The sequence below is a fragment of the Bubalus bubalis genome, chromosome 6 (genome assembly GCF_019923935.1).
Source record: "Bubalus bubalis isolate 160015118507 breed Murrah chromosome 6, NDDB_SH_1, whole genome shotgun sequence".
Classification (NCBI taxonomy): Eukaryota; Metazoa; Chordata; class Mammalia; order Artiodactyla; family Bovidae; genus Bubalus; species Bubalus bubalis.
Genome location: NC_059162.1, coordinates 106,212,177 through 106,231,104, shown reverse-complemented (window position 1 = coordinate 106,231,104; position 18,928 = coordinate 106,212,177). Strand labels below are relative to the sequence as shown.

General features: G+C 44.9%; 1 protein-coding gene across 20 annotated transcripts in view; it reads left to right on the top strand.

Moving 5' to 3' along the window:
* Positions 1 to 18,745, top strand: part of MACF1 (microtubule actin crosslinking factor 1) — a 338,009-nt gene extending 319,264 nt beyond the window's left edge. For 11 of the 20 annotated variants that reach the window (XM_044945221.2, XM_044945227.2, XM_044945220.2 and 8 more), the window contains 9 exons: positions 187 to 341; positions 1,176 to 1,250; positions 2,366 to 2,383; positions 5,331 to 5,448; positions 6,249 to 6,317; positions 12,751 to 12,962; positions 13,500 to 13,610; positions 16,364 to 16,493; positions 17,275 to 18,745. In XM_044945221.2, coding sequence (XP_044801156.2) covers positions 187 to 341; positions 1,176 to 1,250; positions 2,366 to 2,383; positions 5,331 to 5,448; positions 6,249 to 6,317; positions 12,751 to 12,962; positions 13,500 to 13,610; positions 16,364 to 16,493; positions 17,275 to 17,531 — 1,145 coding nt within the window. In that variant the 3' untranslated portion in view covers positions 17,532 to 18,745. The remainder of the gene's footprint in view (positions 1 to 186; positions 342 to 1,175; positions 1,251 to 2,365; positions 2,384 to 5,330; positions 5,449 to 6,248; positions 6,318 to 12,750; positions 12,963 to 13,499; positions 13,611 to 16,363; positions 16,494 to 17,274) is intronic. The other 9 variants (XM_044945229.2, XM_044945228.2, XM_044945216.2 and 6 more) reach the window with 6 other exon arrangements.
* Positions 18,746 to 18,928: the final 183 nt, after the last annotated feature.

The following is an 18,928-nucleotide window of genomic DNA, read 5'->3' as shown; positions in this document are numbered from 1 at the left end:
GGGTGATGTTTATCTTCTTTGTAACTTTTTGTATTTTCTAAGTTTTCTAAAGGGAGCATGTACTGGTTTTCAGAAAAAAAAAAGTGAAGACAAATTCTTTTAAAGAAGTATTTATATAACCTCCAGCCAGCCAAGTAAGCCTTTTCTCTTAGTTAATGTTCCAAAATGTGATTAATTTTGCTCCAGAGTTCCCTACTACCAAGTTAGAGATGACTGCCGTTGCAGACATTTTTGACCGAGATGGGGATGGTTATATCGATTACTATGAATTCGTGGCTGCTCTCCATCCCAACAAGGATGCTTATCGACCAACAACTGATGCAGATAAAATTGAAGACGAGGTATGAGAAATAATTGTATTTTGAGTACATTTTTGACAACATGTTACTGTCCTGAATTTGGTTGGGTGCAATTGCCATATCAGCCTTTCACCATGTCTGTTGGGACGTGATTATCTGGAGTTCTGTTTGGGGATCCCCTGTTGGATGGTGGAGCCCCCTTGGGTCTCCAGCTATTGAGCTGTGGCTCCGTCTCGAAGAATTCACTCACGTGAGTCACCTCTGTGTGGTGCTCTGCAGTTTCAGAGAGCCTCTCCAGGGCACCATGTTGCCTAGAACAGACTCTGCCTCAGGGTCCAGAGGAGCATCTTCATATGTAGCATTTAAGGGTTGACACATAGTGTTTAAGATGTGTACCCACCAACCTCTCTGCCTATTTAAGAACTGTATCACACTGAAAACTGCATCATGCTAAAAAGTATGAATTCATTAGGAGCTCATAGAATTGATCCTGAGATGGGAGAGGCAATGGGCCTGGTCTGGGGCGTGGTCCAGGGCCAGGCTCCTAGGTAGAGATGTAAATCGACTCATAATTTGCTGTTAATTCGTCAGTTAATATTGATGCATGCATATTAGCACATTTCTCTGAGGAAATTGTGAAGCAAGATGGAAGAATGTGTTGTATCATTACTGGTGAATTTCTTTTATATTCAGCATCTAACCGAGTCTCCATGAGACTCACGACAGAAGATGAATGTATGTGTTAAAAGCCTGGAATTCCTAAAAATATGTAATGAAGAGCTTCTCTGATGACATGTAAAGATCTTTGTTTCTTTGAAGAGGAAGTCTTGCTTTATCCCTCACACTTTTCTTTTTGTTTTTATTCATTACTAATAGGTCACAAGACAAGTGGCTCAGTGCAAATGTGCAAAAAGGTTTCAGGTGGAGCAGATTGGAGAGAATAAATACCGGGTAAGAAAGAGAAAACCAGTCCTTTGTGGTGGTCATTCCTCCTGTGTGGCCCTTACAGGTGAAAGAGCCTGACACACGACAGATGGGTGACCCCAGCTTCCCGCTCCCGAGGCTTGGAGGACCAGAGCCAGTGGGACTTGATATGCAGTGTCTGGCCCTCATCTTCGCAGGTGTCAGGTGTCCTGTGGGCTAAGATTCAGAGCCCCGCATGGTTGCATCTGGAAAATAGTGCTCTATTTGGTCCACAATTGCTTGTATGAGATCCAATAGAGGAGACATTTCAGAGCCCTCTCTTCACTGCTGAACAGGTCTTTGTGGACGCGGAGGCACCTTTATCGTAAGATAAGGAAACAGCTATCTAATGACTGGCCATTGCCCCCAAAGAGCTGGTTGTCATGAGCCCATATGGCTCAGGGCTAGAAGAGCTGTGTCCAGGCCCCACGGGACTCTCAGCCCGCTCAGTAGTCTTCCCCAGAAAGCCGTGCTGAGTAAGGCCATGAATGACAGTGAGCCATGCTATGTTTTAGCTTCGTTTGGGGCCAGGCGGGGACATAAAAAGCGTCTATGACAGGACTTCTAAAATGTACTCAGCAGCGTGTTGGGATTCTCTAAGGTCCTAAGGTAGATCTAGGATTGGCAAAGAGGATTTAGGTGGCCATTTCAGATAGAGTGGCATGCAGCCAGTTAGGAGCAGGAAAAAGACTCACGGGCATGTCAAAACCGCCTTCAAGGCACAGCAGAGCCACCCAGTGCTGCTCTGAGCAGGGAAGCACTGTCGCGTGGCGCTGCCCTAGATCCAGCCCAAGTTTTGGGTTATAATAAGGCTCCAAGCAGTCTTACCCTGGTCTGTTGAGTTTTGTTTTGTTTTAATTACCTGTGAGAGGGATGAATTAACAGGAGCAACATAGAGTGCAAAAGTTAGGTCTTCTTAGCTTGTAAAACCTCATCCCTGAGTCTGAAGCTGGATAAGAATATGGTCAGTATGTGTTCTTCTTGAAACTGTTAACATGATTACATGATTTTCATTCCTTAGTGTTAATTTGACAAAATGTTCTCTGTTTTGTTTTGTTTTTTTTCTTCCATTTTCTCCATCCTTTACTCTTAACTGTCTATAGTTCTTCCTCGGCAATCAGGTACAGTGTGCCTTGCAAACATTCTTTTCGGTGGAAATGGTCTGTGTGGCTAATGCTGCCTGTTCTTTGCTATGGGGAGAGAACAAAATCTGAAGCATGCCTGGGTCACATCAGGTGGTCTTACCAAGCGGAGAAACTGCTAGTGGGGCAAGTGTTCTAAAGCTGTCTTCCAGGCAAAAGATACAAGTGTATATAATTTTCCATTCAAAATTTGATCAGCTAAAAACAATATTTTGCTGGGCTGAGTTACAAGTATATATAGTATGGTTCCGGGGAAGTCATCTGTGGTATCAGTCTATCCCACCTCTGAAAAGAGCCCAGTCTTGTCCTTCTGTTTTGGAAGTCAGAATTCCAGACAGCACAGTTCTGATTTACACCCAAGTCTTTTGACCATTAACACAGAATTTATAATGCACACTAAGTCAAAAAAATCTTGGGATATTTAAGGTACTCAGTCTGTTTAAATACCTTATTAATATTTTAGTTGTATTTATATTTTTAATTGTAAGGTATGTGAGAAGTGTGGTGTGGAATCATACTTGGCTGTAGCCTGAAGTTTGCCAATTACGGCCAGCCAGTATGATCTAATGGGATCAAATTAAACTTGCAAAGAAGATTGAATGCTTTTGACTCTGCTTGGTAATTCTAACCTTTTACATCTTTTTGAGGGCTCTGGGGTCCTATGTCTTTAAATGGAAGGAAGTTGCATGGGTAAAATTTGTCTTGGGAAATAAAATCAGAAACATTTGGTGGATTTGAGGCCTTCAATCAATGTTGAGTTCCAGGCACTGCCTTAACCACTAACTATAGTAACATTCTGGGCCAGTGGGAAGAACAAAGGATGGAAGAAAATGAAAACAAGAACAGCCAAACTGACTTTAAATAAATCATTGCAGAAGAGTGCCAAGTAGCACCTAAGGTTGTGCCTGTTTGCTAATGACTGCATATGGGTACAGGGCCCCTTTGAAGTGGTACCGATGTCCTCCTCTACTCCACTGACCTGCAGAGGGTCAGAGGAGCCCATTCCAGTGTTGGGAACAGAATTATGAAGTTCATTTTATACACGAGGCACCTGAGGCCTTAAGGACCACTATGCCCACAGTTACACGGGAAATACCAGAGCCATGACCCAGGTCACTGTAAGGGATTTTCCATGTAAGAGAAGGAAACAGAGCTTACTGTTGCCCCTAAGACCGTCCAGAGGTCCTTGCTTCTCTGGCAACCCCTCTCTGCCAGATTTGTGCCGGTCCCTGTTTGTAGAGCTGTGGTAGTTCCTTCCACACTCATCACTCTGGCCTCAGCCTCTCCAGCCACTTTGGCCTCTGGCTTGGGTCAAACCTCCTTTTCCCCATAGCTCAGTACAAGCAAGTTAGAATACTTCAGAGAGAGCTTTAGTAAGAAATTAAGGGGAAAAAAGAATGAAATCAATGCAATTAGGCTGACAAATCGTTGACGGGGCACAGTAATCTAAGAATATAGCTCAGCTTGGGGTTCCTTCCTGACTCCCCCTGGGAGACGCAGAGCTCCTTTTCTTCTCCCCTCACTTACCCAGAGAAGACCCCGAACCGTGACGCAAGCTGACACTGTGCTTAGATCTGATGGAATCCTCGGTGCCTACCTGCTCCCACTCACAGGGCCAGTGTCTGAGGGCAGCTTCCTTCCTGGGACAGGACGTTCATTCCCTCACGTTTCCGGTCCCCACTTCAGTGCTCTTCACACCACACTAGGCTGTGGCTGCAGTCACTTTGTATAAAAACCTATAACCTGGGTGAGATGAAAGATGAAGGACGGATTTTATTTCCTAAGATAAGGGCTTGGGTGGGGGGTGGTATTTTTTTCAATCACCTTGCCTGTATAAATTAACAGTGAGCTTGAGTGGGTACAAAGTCATATGAAGAATTACCACAAAAATACTAATTTTGATAGAGGTTGATTATGGATCCTTCTCAAAGATCCTTTCTGGCATTTTCAAATTTTGTGCCCAGTTTCAAAGTTATGGTTCTCCTTTTAACTTTGAAAATCTTAAGTAATTGAATCCCCGCGCTCCCTCCCAGCCCCTGCAGTTCTCTTTGAATTAAACAATTTTAGGAATTCCGTTTCTCCAACCATATGTTTGATTTTTGTTTTGAGGTCTCATGATTCTCTTCTGTTGCCTCTTTATTTTGGGAAGAGGATAATTTATGCAATAGGAAACTCCAAATGTTGATAGGGTTGGGAAGTTGGCATATTTGGCAGGAAAAAAAGGAAAAATAAATATCAGAAAATCATGCTTTTTTAATATCGAAATGATTGTTGAAAACTACTTACAGTCAGCATGGTAGATTAAAATTTTAATTTCAACTAAATTTTAGTATAAACACTATCTAATCATTTGTTCAGCTGAAGAAAATTTTCTGCTGGTGACAATCACAATTAGAGAATATTTAAGGGTTTATTTCTAAAATAATGTGGAAAATCAGATTTCCTTCTAAGCTTGTAATGATGATGATGCTTTGCAAGGGTTTCCTTGAGACTTGAGATTATTTGCTGTTTTCCATTTAACTTTTGAGCACACTGTATTCAGAAGCTGACATCCACCTCACAGCTACCTTCTCTTTTATGGAAACAAACTAGCTTAACAAAGAATTGTAGTGGATTTTAATTTGGGCAGTGTCTTTGAAAGACTCAAAGTGAGCTAAGGCCTTGTCTGCCCTCCACCTTCCCCTTTGGGGCAGGGTCACAACCCTCAGCACTTAAACTTTATTCCAGTAGAAAGTACGTCAAGACCCGTGGCCTTTAGCTTTTCCATATTTTAAGTTTTCTGTGAAAAATGCAAAAGAGTGAGAGTTAAAATTCACCCCAAACTGCGAACTTGTCACTCCATCTGAATACAATCTGCTCCGTTAGGGGCGTATCAACCCGCCCTGCCCCCCAGCGCCCTGGCTCACCTGTGTCCTTGGCCCTGCAGTTCGGGGACTCCCAGCAGCTGCGGCTGGTCCGCATCCTGCGCAGCACCGTGATGGTCCGTGTTGGCGGAGGGTGGATGGCCCTGGATGAGTTCCTCGTGAAAAACGACCCCTGCCGAGGTAAGAAGCCACGCTCAGCACGTGTTACTTGTCAGCCATGCCCTCACCACTGGTCTTTCGTGATTCCACAGGGTGCTAACAGTGGGGTCTGTTTGGTGTCTGTTGTTAAGCTGCCCAGATGTCATCCCAGTTAGTGCAGATGGGAACTTGGTCGGGGTGCCAGGGCAGACCAGGGGAGAGAGCAGGAGGGGTGGATGCTGTTGAGGGAGATGGGTTTCTGGAAACACAGTAAATAAGAATTAGGAATTTATTAGTGTCGTGAAATATTTCCGTGTGAGGTGTTACACTAACACCAGCCTGGAAATAAGCCCTAAAAAGGCCTGTCAGCTCCCTGTTCGTGCTGCTGGTGACCTTGCCTGGAATTTGTGCGTCTCAAAGTCGGGGAGGGTACTAGGCCCCTCCGGGGAGGGGAGGACTGGGAGCTCCTTTAACCAGAAGGATGAAGAACATCTGGCAGCGGGCCTGGGCACTTGTAAGGCAGGGAGTCACCTGAGTGGGTCCATGAGGTCTCGGTCTGCTTCATCCTACAAAGGCTGGCACACTAGCCCAGAGGCCAGAGAGAACGGCCAGCTGAGTGTGAGCGATGGCGCCTGCCGCTGGAGGCCTGTGGGGCCGCGGCAAGCGGGAGATGGTCAGATCCCTGTCGTGCATCCCCTTCAGCTGCTCCTTCCCTTCCCTCTGTTAGCCGAGCTGCATGTGGGTACGCAGGAGCCTCCCCCACTCTCCACCAGTTTGTCCTTCTTGACCAATTTCTGCGTTTCCTGCTCTGTTTCTTTGTGTTTATGTATTTTTCATTCTAGTGCACCATCCTGGGAGTAAAATAAAGCGCTCTGACTCCAGCTCCTCGGTTTCCAGTCAGTCTCCCATAGGTTGGCTTTTAAGCTTTGTCCCTCTTACCCACATCCTGGCCCGTGAGAATGGCTTTGCTTTTTAAACTTCAGCATCTCTTGGCTCTGTGGTACCTTGCTGCCTTTATGAATGCTTTGAAATAGCCAAACCATAGCTCTTCTAACTATTGTAAGTTGACAAAGCATAAAATATGCCTGTTGAGACAGTATCCGTGGAATTTGTTCTGAGTTTCTGTTTAACAAGTACTTACAGGTTTTTATACTACACACTATTATAATCATTTTACCAATAATACATGTTCACCTCTAGGAGGTGTAGCTACTATTATTATCTCCATTATATAAAATAGCAAATTGAAGCACAGAAAAGGTAAACAACCTTCCTGAGGAGAGGCAGCTAATCAGTGGCAGAGAAGGGTTCAGATCCCACAGTCTGGCTCCTGACCTACATGCTGCGTGTCTCGTGGGCTAACATACCCACCACCATCCCTTCTTATATGTGTGTTACTGCGTAATTAAATTGGTAAGGCTTACTTTATAAACCTAACAGAAATGTTTGCAGTACTGTTATGTCGCTTCTTTGGATGCGACTTATTGTCAGAATCTGAAGCATTTAGAGCTAAAGGTTCTGGGACTTCCCTGGCAGTCCAGCGATTGGGACGTGCCTTCCAGTGTAGGGAGCACAGGTTCAGTCCCTGGTCGGGGAGCTAACATCCCACATGCTTCCTGGCCCGAAATCCAAAACATAAAACAGAAGCGATATTGTAACAGATTCAGTAAAGACTTTAAAACTGGTCCACATCAAGACAGTCTTTAAAAATTAATAAAAAATAAAGAAGGTTCTCACATGAATTCAGATATGCTCATAAATTCCTCTTAACTCGTTCTGCATATACTCCAATAAACCCAGAGTAATAATAGGGCAATAATCTTCATTAGGAATTTCTTTTTATGAAGTAGTTAGTTTTAAAAACACTTATTCTGATAAAAACTAGAGCAGGTTTAAATCTATTTTAAAATTTAATTATATCACGAACCAATTTCTTTGCTATAAAAATCCCTTTGATTATTTCCAATGAGAAGCAATATATATTTCTTTTTAACCTTAAGTCAGTAAAATAAGATTATTCATTTCCAAATCTATTAATAAAGTTTTATTTTTCATGTCATGTGTGATTGAACTAAACGAAAGAGAGATGCTGCATGTGACATTCTGGAATCGTTGCCTGTTTGCTGCCTGCTCTACTTGCTCTATTCACGATAAGATTGTGCTGCTGGCCAAGGAGAACACTGCTTGCTTTTCCTTGTCTTGTTAGCTAGAAATTGGAACCCCCAAGGATATATGGGAGGGCCATCTAGGACCTATTTTCTATGGAACATAGTAGCCTTTTTCAGCATCTCTTGGAGCAGACAAGGTAAGGCTCACCCCTATGCCCTCCCAAGGGTGCCCTCATCCTGATTCCATTGGCTGTAGAGTCCAGAACTCCTGTTAGGCTTAGATATCATAACTCTACCATGAAGGACAGGATGAGCTACATCTCAGCAAATAAAAGTTGTGCTAATAAAGAAACACTTAAGGGCCCAGGCAGATGTAATAGGTGACTTGGAAGGGCATGAACGTCACAATGAGAAGCTGCCTAGGATTCTGTGAGGATTACTGTGGCTTCTTGAATCTCCACTTTGGTGGACTTTTTATTCATTTGGGTTGCATTTACTTGGCTGTACCACAGAGAATGTTATTCTGTGGACAGTACAAAATTTATGATATAATACTAATGTTGCGTAATCGTGTTATCTGCCTTTACATAGCTGTTTAAGATGATGAAAGCTATCTCAGCCTGCACATTTCTTTAGCCAAATGTAAAGGTTAAAGTAGTCAACTCAGTAGGTTCCTGGTACTGCCAGAATTGGAGATTTGACTTTCTGAATTGAGCCGCGGCAAAGGCAATCATGTTTGGATGGAGATAATGAATACGTGCACATTTACCCTAGGGGTCCGTGAATGTTTCTGAGCATTAGACAAATTATATGGTGAAATACATGTAACTTACCATCCCGACCATTTTTAGGCGTACAGGTCAGTAGCACGTTCACACTGTTGCACTAGCGTGACAATCCACAAGCTCCCATCCACAGAACTCTTCACCTCCGCATACCAAAACTCGGCCCGTTAAATCCACAGAACTCTTCACCTCCGCATACCAAAACTCTGCCCGTTAAATCCACAGAACTCTTCACCTCCGCATACCAAAACTCGGCCCGTTAAATCCACAGAACTCTTCACCTCCGCATACCAAAACTCGGCCCGTTAAACAGTGGAAGCGAACTCTAACTAACAGGCATGTTGCAGCCAAAATCAGTGGCTAGCAGTAGTCTCTTAGAAAAATGATGATCTCTCTGGTGGTTGAAAAACTGAACTTGAAATGACTGCCTTTGGGGTCTGGGCCCCAAGATATGATCTTTTTAAAAAAACAAGGCATGGTCAAATGCATTTATAAGTAAGCAGGTTTCTTTACTGCAGGACTTTTCAGAGTTTATAAAATGCTGATTGCATTAGGGCTCTCCTAGAGGGAGGGGGGGGGAAATGTAGAATCCAGTGTTGACTAAACTTCTCTTCATAGGAAACCCCTCAGAAGCCTCAGTTTGGGAAATGCTGCTGTAAGCAATGAAAGACCATGGAAGGCTTTTATACTGTTTACAGAGATCAGATTGCTATTTAGAAATTCAGTCTGGGGAATGAGGAGTGAGGGAGGGATGGGGTTGAAATGAGAAACACAGAGACCATTTGGAAGCCTGTTACAGTGGTCCAGGGTTGGGGAGATGCTCCGTGAACCACATAAGTTTGAGGTGTGCCGGAAGTCTGAGGGGATTCAAGAAGAATTAGAAGGTGGAGTCAATAGTAGACTGAACTGCCATCGTGAGGCAGGGGCCTACGTCAACAGCCAGGTTTCTGCTTCAGTCATGTCTAATCAGTATTGAGACAAGGCATCCAGGAGAAGGTCTGCACTGGGGGTGTAACTGAGAGGCAGGCAGGACCTGATGATGGTGCTAAAGTCTCAGGTGGATAAGCTCCTCCCCAGGTTGAAAGTCTAAGAGGGAGAACAGGACTGTGGACAGAACCAGGGGGACATCCGCATTGAAGAAGTGAGTGGGATGGGGTACTCTGCTGGAGGAGACAAGCAGGGGTCTTAGAAGCCAAGGGAGAGTGTTTCAAGAGGAAAATAGTAACTCCCCCACTTGCAAACGACAGCAGCAGAGAAGAGTTTTTACCTGTCAGATTTATCTGGTCTTTACCTGTGTTCAGCTGATACACATGAGTGCACACATACTCTGTCAATACAGAGAGCACTGGCCAGAGTGAGGTAAATGGAATATATTCATAACATTATTTTTGAGAGTGTACACTATGTGTAAAGTTTTTTAGAGCAGTTGCTATTTAGTTGCTAAGTCATGTCTGATTCTTTGTGACCCCATGGACTATATATATAACCCACCAGGCTCCTCTGTCCATAGAATTTCCCAGGCAAGAATACTGGAGTGGGTTGCCATTTCCTTCTCCAGGGAATCTTCCCAACCCAGGGATCAAACCCACATTTCCTGCTTGGCAGGCAGATTCTTTACCACTGGGCCACTGGGGAAGCTGTAGATCAGTTGACAAGTACCAAAAACCTTGAGTGTGCATCCTTTCTCCCCAGCAAATCCACTTGTAAAGACTTACCTTAAGGGAGTCATCATGGATGGGCACAAAAACTTTTTTCACAGCATTGTATACAGTGTGTTAAAAATTATGAACAAACACAACACAGGGTTGGTGAAATAAACTCATTTCAATATGATGAAATAGTACTTTGCAGCTAGCTGAAGTTATGTCAGATACATCAAGCATGGAGGAATGTTTCTGATGTTTCTGCATTTTTTATATATGGACATACATACACACAAAGTTGTGCAGAGGAATAAAGATACTAACAGTTCAATAGTATTGTCCTCCTAAGGTTAAGCAGTTTTAATTCTTTGTAGTTTTCTGTAGATTTCAACCTTTTTACAATTTAAAAGCATCCCCTGAGGCAGAAGTGGTCTGTGACCCTTGCCAGTGATTGCCCCGGGGAGGGGGGTTGTTAGAGGGGCATGGAGCCCAGAGTGGGATGAGCTCGTGTAGCTGATGATGCAGGGAGCTGGGGGTGGGCAGAGAGCAGCTCGGGCGGAAGATGAGGATTCTGGTTCCAGTTCTTGCATAGTTTTCCCTGCCCTCAGCCTCTGAGTGTTGCAGTTTTCCGTGACATGGGGATGCTGACTGGCTACCGAGAAGAGTCAAGCATAGTATTTACACGTGATCATGTGCTGTAAACTGCAGAGTGCATGGGGCACATGTTATCATTACATTATTGTATTTAACATGTAATTGCCCTCATCAGTGATGCCATTTCAAAGTCTTCCTCTTGTGTCACTGTGGTGGTTTCTGGAGAGTGAGCTCAGTGAACTGTTAAGTCTCATAGGTTTAAACCACACGTCTGAAGTTCTGCCTGGCCTAGGGTCATAAACAGCTCCTCGGAGGCGTCGCGGTCCTCAGTTGAGTAACGATTTCCGTTTGTCAGTGTTCCTTCAGCACTTGCTGTGCGTCCGCCGTTGTGCTGGGCACGTTAACAAACATAAGATAAAATAAGTATTTAGCAACACAGAATGTTATTAAGTACCCAGGTTAGTGCTGAAGGAAATTCTCTTTAAGAATCATGAGTTTAGACACTGAGGGAAGTGCTGGAGTTTGGAAAAAGGATGAGTAAGGAAAGGGGGCCCAGGAATGAACCTTGAAGGGCATGTTCTATTGGGGCCTGAGAAGGAAGGAAACAGGTTAGCATTCCAGGAATGCTACACCGTCAGACAAGAAGGACCCTTAGACATCAGTCAACCTGAGTGATCACCTGTAGGGAGGCTGAGGAAACAGAGCCCCAGGCAGGAGGGATCACAGCTGGAAAGAGCCTGGACTGTAACTCAGAGGTTTTGATATCCAGGTTAGCCCTTTTAAGCTGATATTCTGATATGTTATGTCAACTTCACATATTGAAAAAATTTGGATTTGACTTAGAAATTTAAACCACTCTGCTTATGAAGCCTTGTGCAACCTGATTTAAAGTCTAATTCCACCAAGATTCCTCAAATTTCTTGAGGACTTGTGGGACTGGGCAGGAGAGAGGAATGTGTACCATTACCTGAAATCTTCTAAACTTGCAGTTTCTGGCCAAAGTAAAACATCTAATATAGGGGAGAATGGCGAATAGTTTGTCTATGATGGTTCCCTTTTCCCAGGCTTTACTAACAGTCCAGTTCGTTTAGACCCATCTTAAACAGGGAGCAGCTTGGGGGTGAATAAGGAGACAGAAGGTGATCACAGAATTAACACCTTTCAGTGAGGAGTGACTTAAGAACACGTTGCAGAGGAATTGTTTCTTTTAAATTCATAATGTCTTTCGCAGTTAACGTGTGTGTTGGCGGTACTTGTTATCTTCCGACCGAATCCAAACGCGGGGTTCTGGTCCGGTGGCCCCGGGAAGCACTGCTGTGTTCCCAGGCTCTCCGGCCGGCGTCCCTCTCCCCCCGCAGGTCTGCCCTCAGCTTCTCGTGGCTTTTAGCTTTTGACCGAATGGTTTCTCACTGGCAAGTTCTGTGCATGGTCTTGATCTCTTTCTCTCTCTCCTCCCACATGTTTGCTTCTTAACAGTTCAGCCCAGATGTTTTTACTGTCCCGAGTTCCTGGACCCCTTTCTTTAGGATTATTACCAACTGAATTCAAGTACAAGAGTCTAGATCAGTGGTCCCCAACCTTTTTGTCACCAGGGACCAGTTTCAGGGAAGACAGTTTTTCCACAGAACCAGGGGAGGGGTAGGTTCTGGATGATTCAAGTACATAACGTTCATTGTGCCCTTTATTTCTAATTGAATGCCGCTCCTGGTCTAATAGGAAGTACCGGTCTGTGGCCCAGAGGTTGGGGACCCTTGTCTAGATGATGTCAATCTCAGTGATCTGTTTTTCTATACTGTTTCATTACTGTGTGTCCTGCAAGAGTTGAGCAAAAAGTACACATGTCCTGTGAGAGAGAAAAGAGGGGTTTTGATTTAACCTCGGAGGTTTGTGGACTGCTGCATCTGCTTTCTCTTGACCCCAGGGGACAGTGGCAAGGCAAGATCGTGACTGCAGCATGGGACGGTGCTTGGCACACAGAGAGTTCTTTATTACAGCCAACCAAGGGTATTAGTTAATGTGTCTGCTGTGGGTAAGAATCATGACAAGGCTGATAAATCAGGAATTTATCTCTATTTTAAAAGAAGCCACAGATGGTACTAAACCTATCAATTATATAACTGTTTTCATGGGGTCAAGCAGCTGTGTGACCACCGAAGATATACTTTCTCAAGGTTGACTCTCCCTGTGTGTGTGTGTGTTTATTCCCTTTTCTAGCACGAGGTAGAACTAACATCGAACTTAGAGAGAAATTCATCCTCCCTGAGGGGGCATCCCAGGGCATGACCCCTTTCCGGTCCCGGGGTCGAAGGTCCAAACCATCTTCCCGCACAGCCTCCCCTACTCGCTCCAGCTCAAGTGCTAGTCAGAGTAACCACAGCTGTACGTCCATGCCGTCTTCTCCAGCCACCCCAGCCAGTGGCACCAAGGTACGTACAGCCTCGGGTATGACCTCCTGCCCCGCTCCCAGCTCTGCACGGGCCATCGCTCAGTGTAGCCTCTGAAAGACTCCAGTGAGGAGAGGGACTTGCAGACAATAGACCAGGCTGGCCGGGCCCTAGTGGTACACAGATCTGGACCCTTAACATGGCCGCAAAGGACGTTTAAATAGGAATTGAGTCGTTAGGTCCAAAGCGCTTCTTTCCACCTATTCCCATTTTGAGTTTGAACCCATCCAGAGTTACTGATCTTGAAAATCCAGGCACTGTCTGTGCAGCTGGAGCTAAGTAAGAGAGAAGTTCGTTGTGATGATGGGTTGTAGATGAAGAATGCTACTGCCTTTCTGCCTTGGCCCCTTTCACCCCGTTGGACTGATGCACATTTTATTTTATTTCCTGTTTCTTTAAAATTTAGTGTCTTCTATTTATTATTTATTTATTATTTATTTATTTTATGTTCCCAATTTGCTCCTTTTGTGTTCCACTTTCAATTGTTCCCGTCCTTGCCTTTGGATTTCCGTTTCACAGACTCCGCTTCAGTTCTCTCGCTGTTATGACAAACCCTGGCTGGTAAACAGTAGAGCTGGCACCCCTGTCAGGGGCAGCCACTACCCTGACCTCCAGCTGCCCAGCCCCGAGGTAGAGTATGGCTTTGCTGACTAAGGACACAGGCAAGACCAGGCCCTCGCTCATGCCGAGAACCTGACCAGCTCTTCCTCCTGACACGAGTCCGTGCTCTTTTCCATCTTTGTGGTGTTTGCTTTCACAGCTGATTCATCCCGTCCATTGTCTTTCAGGGGTTTCTAACTCGGATTCACCAAAATTGGAGATAGATAAGAGATGCCTGAGACTGGATTGTGTAACAACTTCCCAACAGTCCTTAGAATGATAACTTGCTCAGGGTGGTAAACAGTGGTCATTCATGGTGATTTGTTTATCAATATTGTTTATAATCAGGCCTCTTGGAGTCTCCAGACGTCGTCGTATCTGACACAAACGAGTTATGAACACTTGAAATTCAACGACAGCGCATGTTCAACAGTGTCTACCTTTGCTTAGGACAGAAGAGTGGCTGGCAGCCTCCTGCCCGGAGTCACATTCCGGGGGTGGTTGGTGTTGCCACACTGGTCCGAGGCTTGGGCGCTGCCTCCTTCAGCCAAGCACAGCATTTGTGGACACTGCTCTGAGGCTCGGGTTTTAGTTTCTGAGTCCCTTGGCCCAGGCACTTGGGTTTCGATAGCCTTGATTTGAATACACATGCCAGCAGCGCAGCATGTTCAAGGGCCGTCATTAAAATGCCCAAGTGCTTTTGGAAGAGCAGCGTTTCAGAAATAAAATGTGGACGAGCAGCTTGTCTGATAGCGGTACAACTGGCACTCTAGCTCCTGCCGGGAAACACTGGGTTCTTGTGCCTCAAAACGTGGCACTGTGTTTAGTCGTGTAAAGCTTCAACCAGTGTAAACAGGAGGTACAAGAAGCCAGTGTCCACAATGGACTCGCTTCTCTGGGTTTCATCCCGCTTCAGTTCAGAAATACATCTGGCTTAGAACGTGATCTGGGGACCCACTTACACTAAATCCCCATGATTCAACTTGCCTATCCTGCTTTTTCTTCTTTAGTGGCTCCAGTTTCATGAAAGTCTCAAAAGTTCTAGAATTTTTAAAGTTTTAATTATGAAGTGCCAATTCTCATAGGATTCTGGTAGATCACCTTTTCTGTCTTAAGGTTTTACCTTTGGTTTCCTTTTATTTCAAGGTTTCAACTTCTCTTAACTACTGGTATTCTGCACACTGTCCTGGTGTAGACTCCCAGCCCAGCATCTCTGGGGCCACGTCTGCCCAGCAGCAGTAGCTTCTGAAACTGGTGCTCTTCCTCCTGTGTGGGCCAGGAGGGTTTGTGCTGGAATGTGAATCCCTCTGTCGCTTTTGCTCTTTCTTTATAAAGAAAAAAGAAACACAACAAAATGGGTTGCTTTACTCTTTTCTTTGTATAAACATCTTAAAAGTCCTGGAAAACAATTTACATGATTGATTTCAAAGAAAATTAGAAGAGCTGTGGCATGAGTGATACTCAAAATAGATTTAAAATATTTTCTCTCCAAATTCTTTAAAAAAATATATATATACACTCAGATGGTAAATGGAGCTACTACCAGCATCAGTAATGATAAAATACATCTAGCCAGCTCTTTGCCAGTTTGGGAAGTGCTTCTGCATGTGACTTATTCACTCAACAAGTTTATATTGAGCCCCTCGTCTGTGCCAGATGTAGTATTAGGTGCCTAGGGTGTGACAGGGAGCAAAGTAAGTCCCTGCTTTTCTGGAGTTTCTGCTTTAACCTGGGAGATCTCAGGCAGCGAACAGGGAGCCTTCCTGGGCTGTTGAAGGGCCAGCAGCAGGCCAGTGGCTGCAGTGGACTGCACAAAAGGCAGTGTGTGGCAGTGGGCTTCAGAGAGGCAGGCTCCTTCCCTGGTCTCCAGGGTGAGAAGTGGAGGCACGCGTGCCAGTGTATGTTAAGTCCAGACCCAGGCCCTTCTGGTCCCAGGCCGTTCAGAGGCTTGTTCCTCATACCACAGCCCCACTCTCGTGTGCTTCTCCTAATCGTTTATTTGATCAGTCAAGTAATTTAATCTTCATTCTACCAGTGAAGAAATAGATCTACTTCAGTGAATTTACTGCATCTCTATGATAGGGACTGGAGTAATATTTGGATCTCCATGTTAACAGTTTGGGGTTAGAACTCATATGTCACATGCTGCTGCTGCTGCTAAGTTGCTTCAGTCGTGTCCAACTCTGTGCGACCCCATAGATGGCAGCCCAACAGGCTCCCCCGTCCCTGGGATTCTCCAGGCAAGAACACTGGAGTGGGTTGCCATTTCCTTCTCCAGTGCATGAAAGTGAAAAGTGAAATTGAAGTCGCTCAGTCGTGTCCGACTCTTAGCGACCCCATGGACTGTGGCCCACCAGGGTCCTCCGTCCATGGGATTTTCCAGCAAGAGTACTGGAGTGGGGTGCCATTGCCTTCTCCAACCCCAAAACTTTGATACTTTGGAGTATTTGGATTTGTTACCTTTACTCATTTATCATATTTCTGTTTGTTCTGACTATTGTAATCTTAGCATTTGAGGATTTTTTTTTTCTAGTAGAAATTTGTCAGTAAGATAAAAGGCATTGGAAGACATTTTAAAACCTTTAATTGGCGCATGAAGGCTTTATTTTGGAAATGCTCCAAATTCATGACCTAGCATACTTTCAAAATAAATCATTGTTTTCCTGGACTTTTAACTAGCTTTTCAGTTTTTTAGAAAATGAGGAGGGCTTAAGTAAACCTTGTAAAGTGGAATTTCTGTCAACAATTTCACCAAGTAAATATGACCTTTTTTTTTTTTTAAGGTTATTCCATCAACAGGCAGCAAGTTGAAACGACCCACACCCGCCTTTCACTCAAGTCGAACATCGCTTGCTGGCGATACCAGCAACAGCTCTTCCCCGGCGTCCACGGGTGCCAGAACCAACCGGGCAGGTAAGGGCTGCCCCAGCTCTTCTGCACTGGGCGTAGGGGCGAGGGCGTGGCCAGGCTGGGAATCTGGAAACAGCAGGCTCCCCGCAGCGCTTCACTCCTCCCTGAGGAGCAGAGATGCAGAGAAACACAGGTGCGGTGCCCAGAGGACAGCTGGCTCAAACCTTGCCTCCCGAGAGCAGGCGCTCCCACAGCCCAAGCCACAGCACCTGTTCGCCATCAGAAACGATTGTACGGGGGAGAATGTGAGAGAGGGAAAGGGCCTCCCAGAGCCGGGCCTTCCTAACACACCGTATTTATGTTGGCTCAGAGCTGAGAGTCGGGAGGATCACGTCTGCTCACCTGTGGACGTTGCTCCTGGGAACCTAGGGCTTTGGCTTCCACTTGCTGCTGTTTGCCGGCCCTCCTGCCCCCCATTCTTAGTCCACCCATGCGGCTCTCTCCTCCGAGCGGGGGCCCAGGGCAGCCCCGCTCCACTCCGCCATGGGGGCGTGTGAGGTGACGGCGCTGCTGATAGAAGCTGCTTCCTGTTCCTCAGGACGCTTCTCAGGTAGAAGCCCAAAGTCAGAAAAGGCTTCGGCAACTTCTGTGTAGGTGAGAGAACCCAGAATCAGAAAGACTCTGGTTTGCCCACGGTCACTCAGCACGTCAGGTGGTACTAGGATCAGAACCCTGGCCTCCGGTTCTTTTGTTCTCCACACCACCGCCACCATGCCCTCCACCCACCCCACCCACCCACCAGTGCTGTCTCTATTAAGTCTGCCACTTTATTCTTAAATTCCAGACCCTAAAAAGTCAGCCAGTCGCCCTGGGAGTCGAGCTGGCAGTCGGGCCGGGAGTCGAGCCAGCAGCCGTCGAGGAAGCGATGCCTCTGACTTTGACCTTTTAGAGACACAGTCTGCGTGTTCAGACACTTCAGAGAGCAGTGCCGCAGGGGGCCAGGGCAGCTCCAGGAGGGGGCTCAACAAGCCTTCCAAAATCCCCACCATGTCCAAGAAGACCACCACTGCCTCCCCCAGGACTCCGGTCCCCAAGCGATAACACTGTACAAGCACCCCCAAGCCTCTCTCCACTTTGAATCCTGCTCCATGCATTGGGTGTATATTTATTCTGAATGGGAGAAGTTATATTGTTAAAAGTGTAAAAGAATAATTGTGTTATGAAGCTGCCTTATTTTTTTTTCTTTTTGTAAGTTACTATTTTCATGTGAATATTTATGTAGATAAAATTTGCCTCCTGGTAACCCTGTAATGGATGGGGCCCAGAAATGAAATATTTGAGAACAAGCAAAAAGGTCAAGATGCAAATGTGTATTAAAAAAAAAAAAAGCCTCTAAATAGGGTTTCTGCGCGGTGCAGGGTTGTAAACCTGCTTTATCTTTTAGGATTATTCCTAAATGCATCTTCTTTATAAACTTGACTTGCTATCTCAGCAAGATAAATTATATTAAAAAAAAAAAATAAGAATCCTGCAGTGTTTAGGAACTCTTTTTTTGTAAATCACAGACACCTCAATTAGTGAGAACCGAGGGGAGGGCACTTCTGATTGCTTTTTCCATTGTTTTTAATGTTGTGTGATTTTAGCTGAAGAGAGGGAACCTCATCTAGGTAATGTTTGCACATGATACAGCAAAAGGAGTTCATTGCAATACTGTCTTTGAATACTGTCTCAGTACCGGGTGTTTAAAGGACAAATAGCTGCTAGAATTCAGGGGTAAACGTAACTGTTCAGAAAACGTCAGAACATTGGGGGTTTTTAAGAGTCCTGGTTCATAACTTCCTATCCAACCTGGCCGCTAATAACTCCTGTGCTCACTGGGACCCAGGCCGTCAGCAAAGGGAGACTCCCTGGTGGCATCGTGAATTACAGTTTGTTTATCTGCATTTTTTGCTATTTATTTAAAATGGTCGATCAACTTCCCACAAACTGAGGAATGAATTCCACGAGCCTATTCTGAAAATGTGGACCTAAAACAAAACACTCGCTCATCCTTTAAAGGAGTTCACCAGCACACTTGTTAACAAGTCCCGTTTGCTTCCGTCTTTTTTTGTGCGTAATAAAGTCAACTGACCAAGTGACCATGAAGAGGGGCTGTCTGGGGCTCCTGATTTTTAGCTGCTGTTCCTCTTCAGCTCCGACCATGTTGCTGTGTGATTATCTCAATTGGTTTTAATTGAGGCAGAAACTGAAGCTCTACCAATGAACTGTTTAAAAACAAGACACACTTTTGTATTAAAATTGCTTGCAGTAACAAATATTTTGTATTTCCTGCCTTTTTTTTCTCAACCATTACCTTATATATAACATATTACTCTGGGGAATGATTATGTTTTAGGTACTTCAGTGTATTATTCAAATCCAGATATCTTGGATAAATTATGGAGCTCATTAATAATTTTTTCCTTGTATATCTTATTCTCATTAATTTCATTTAACAA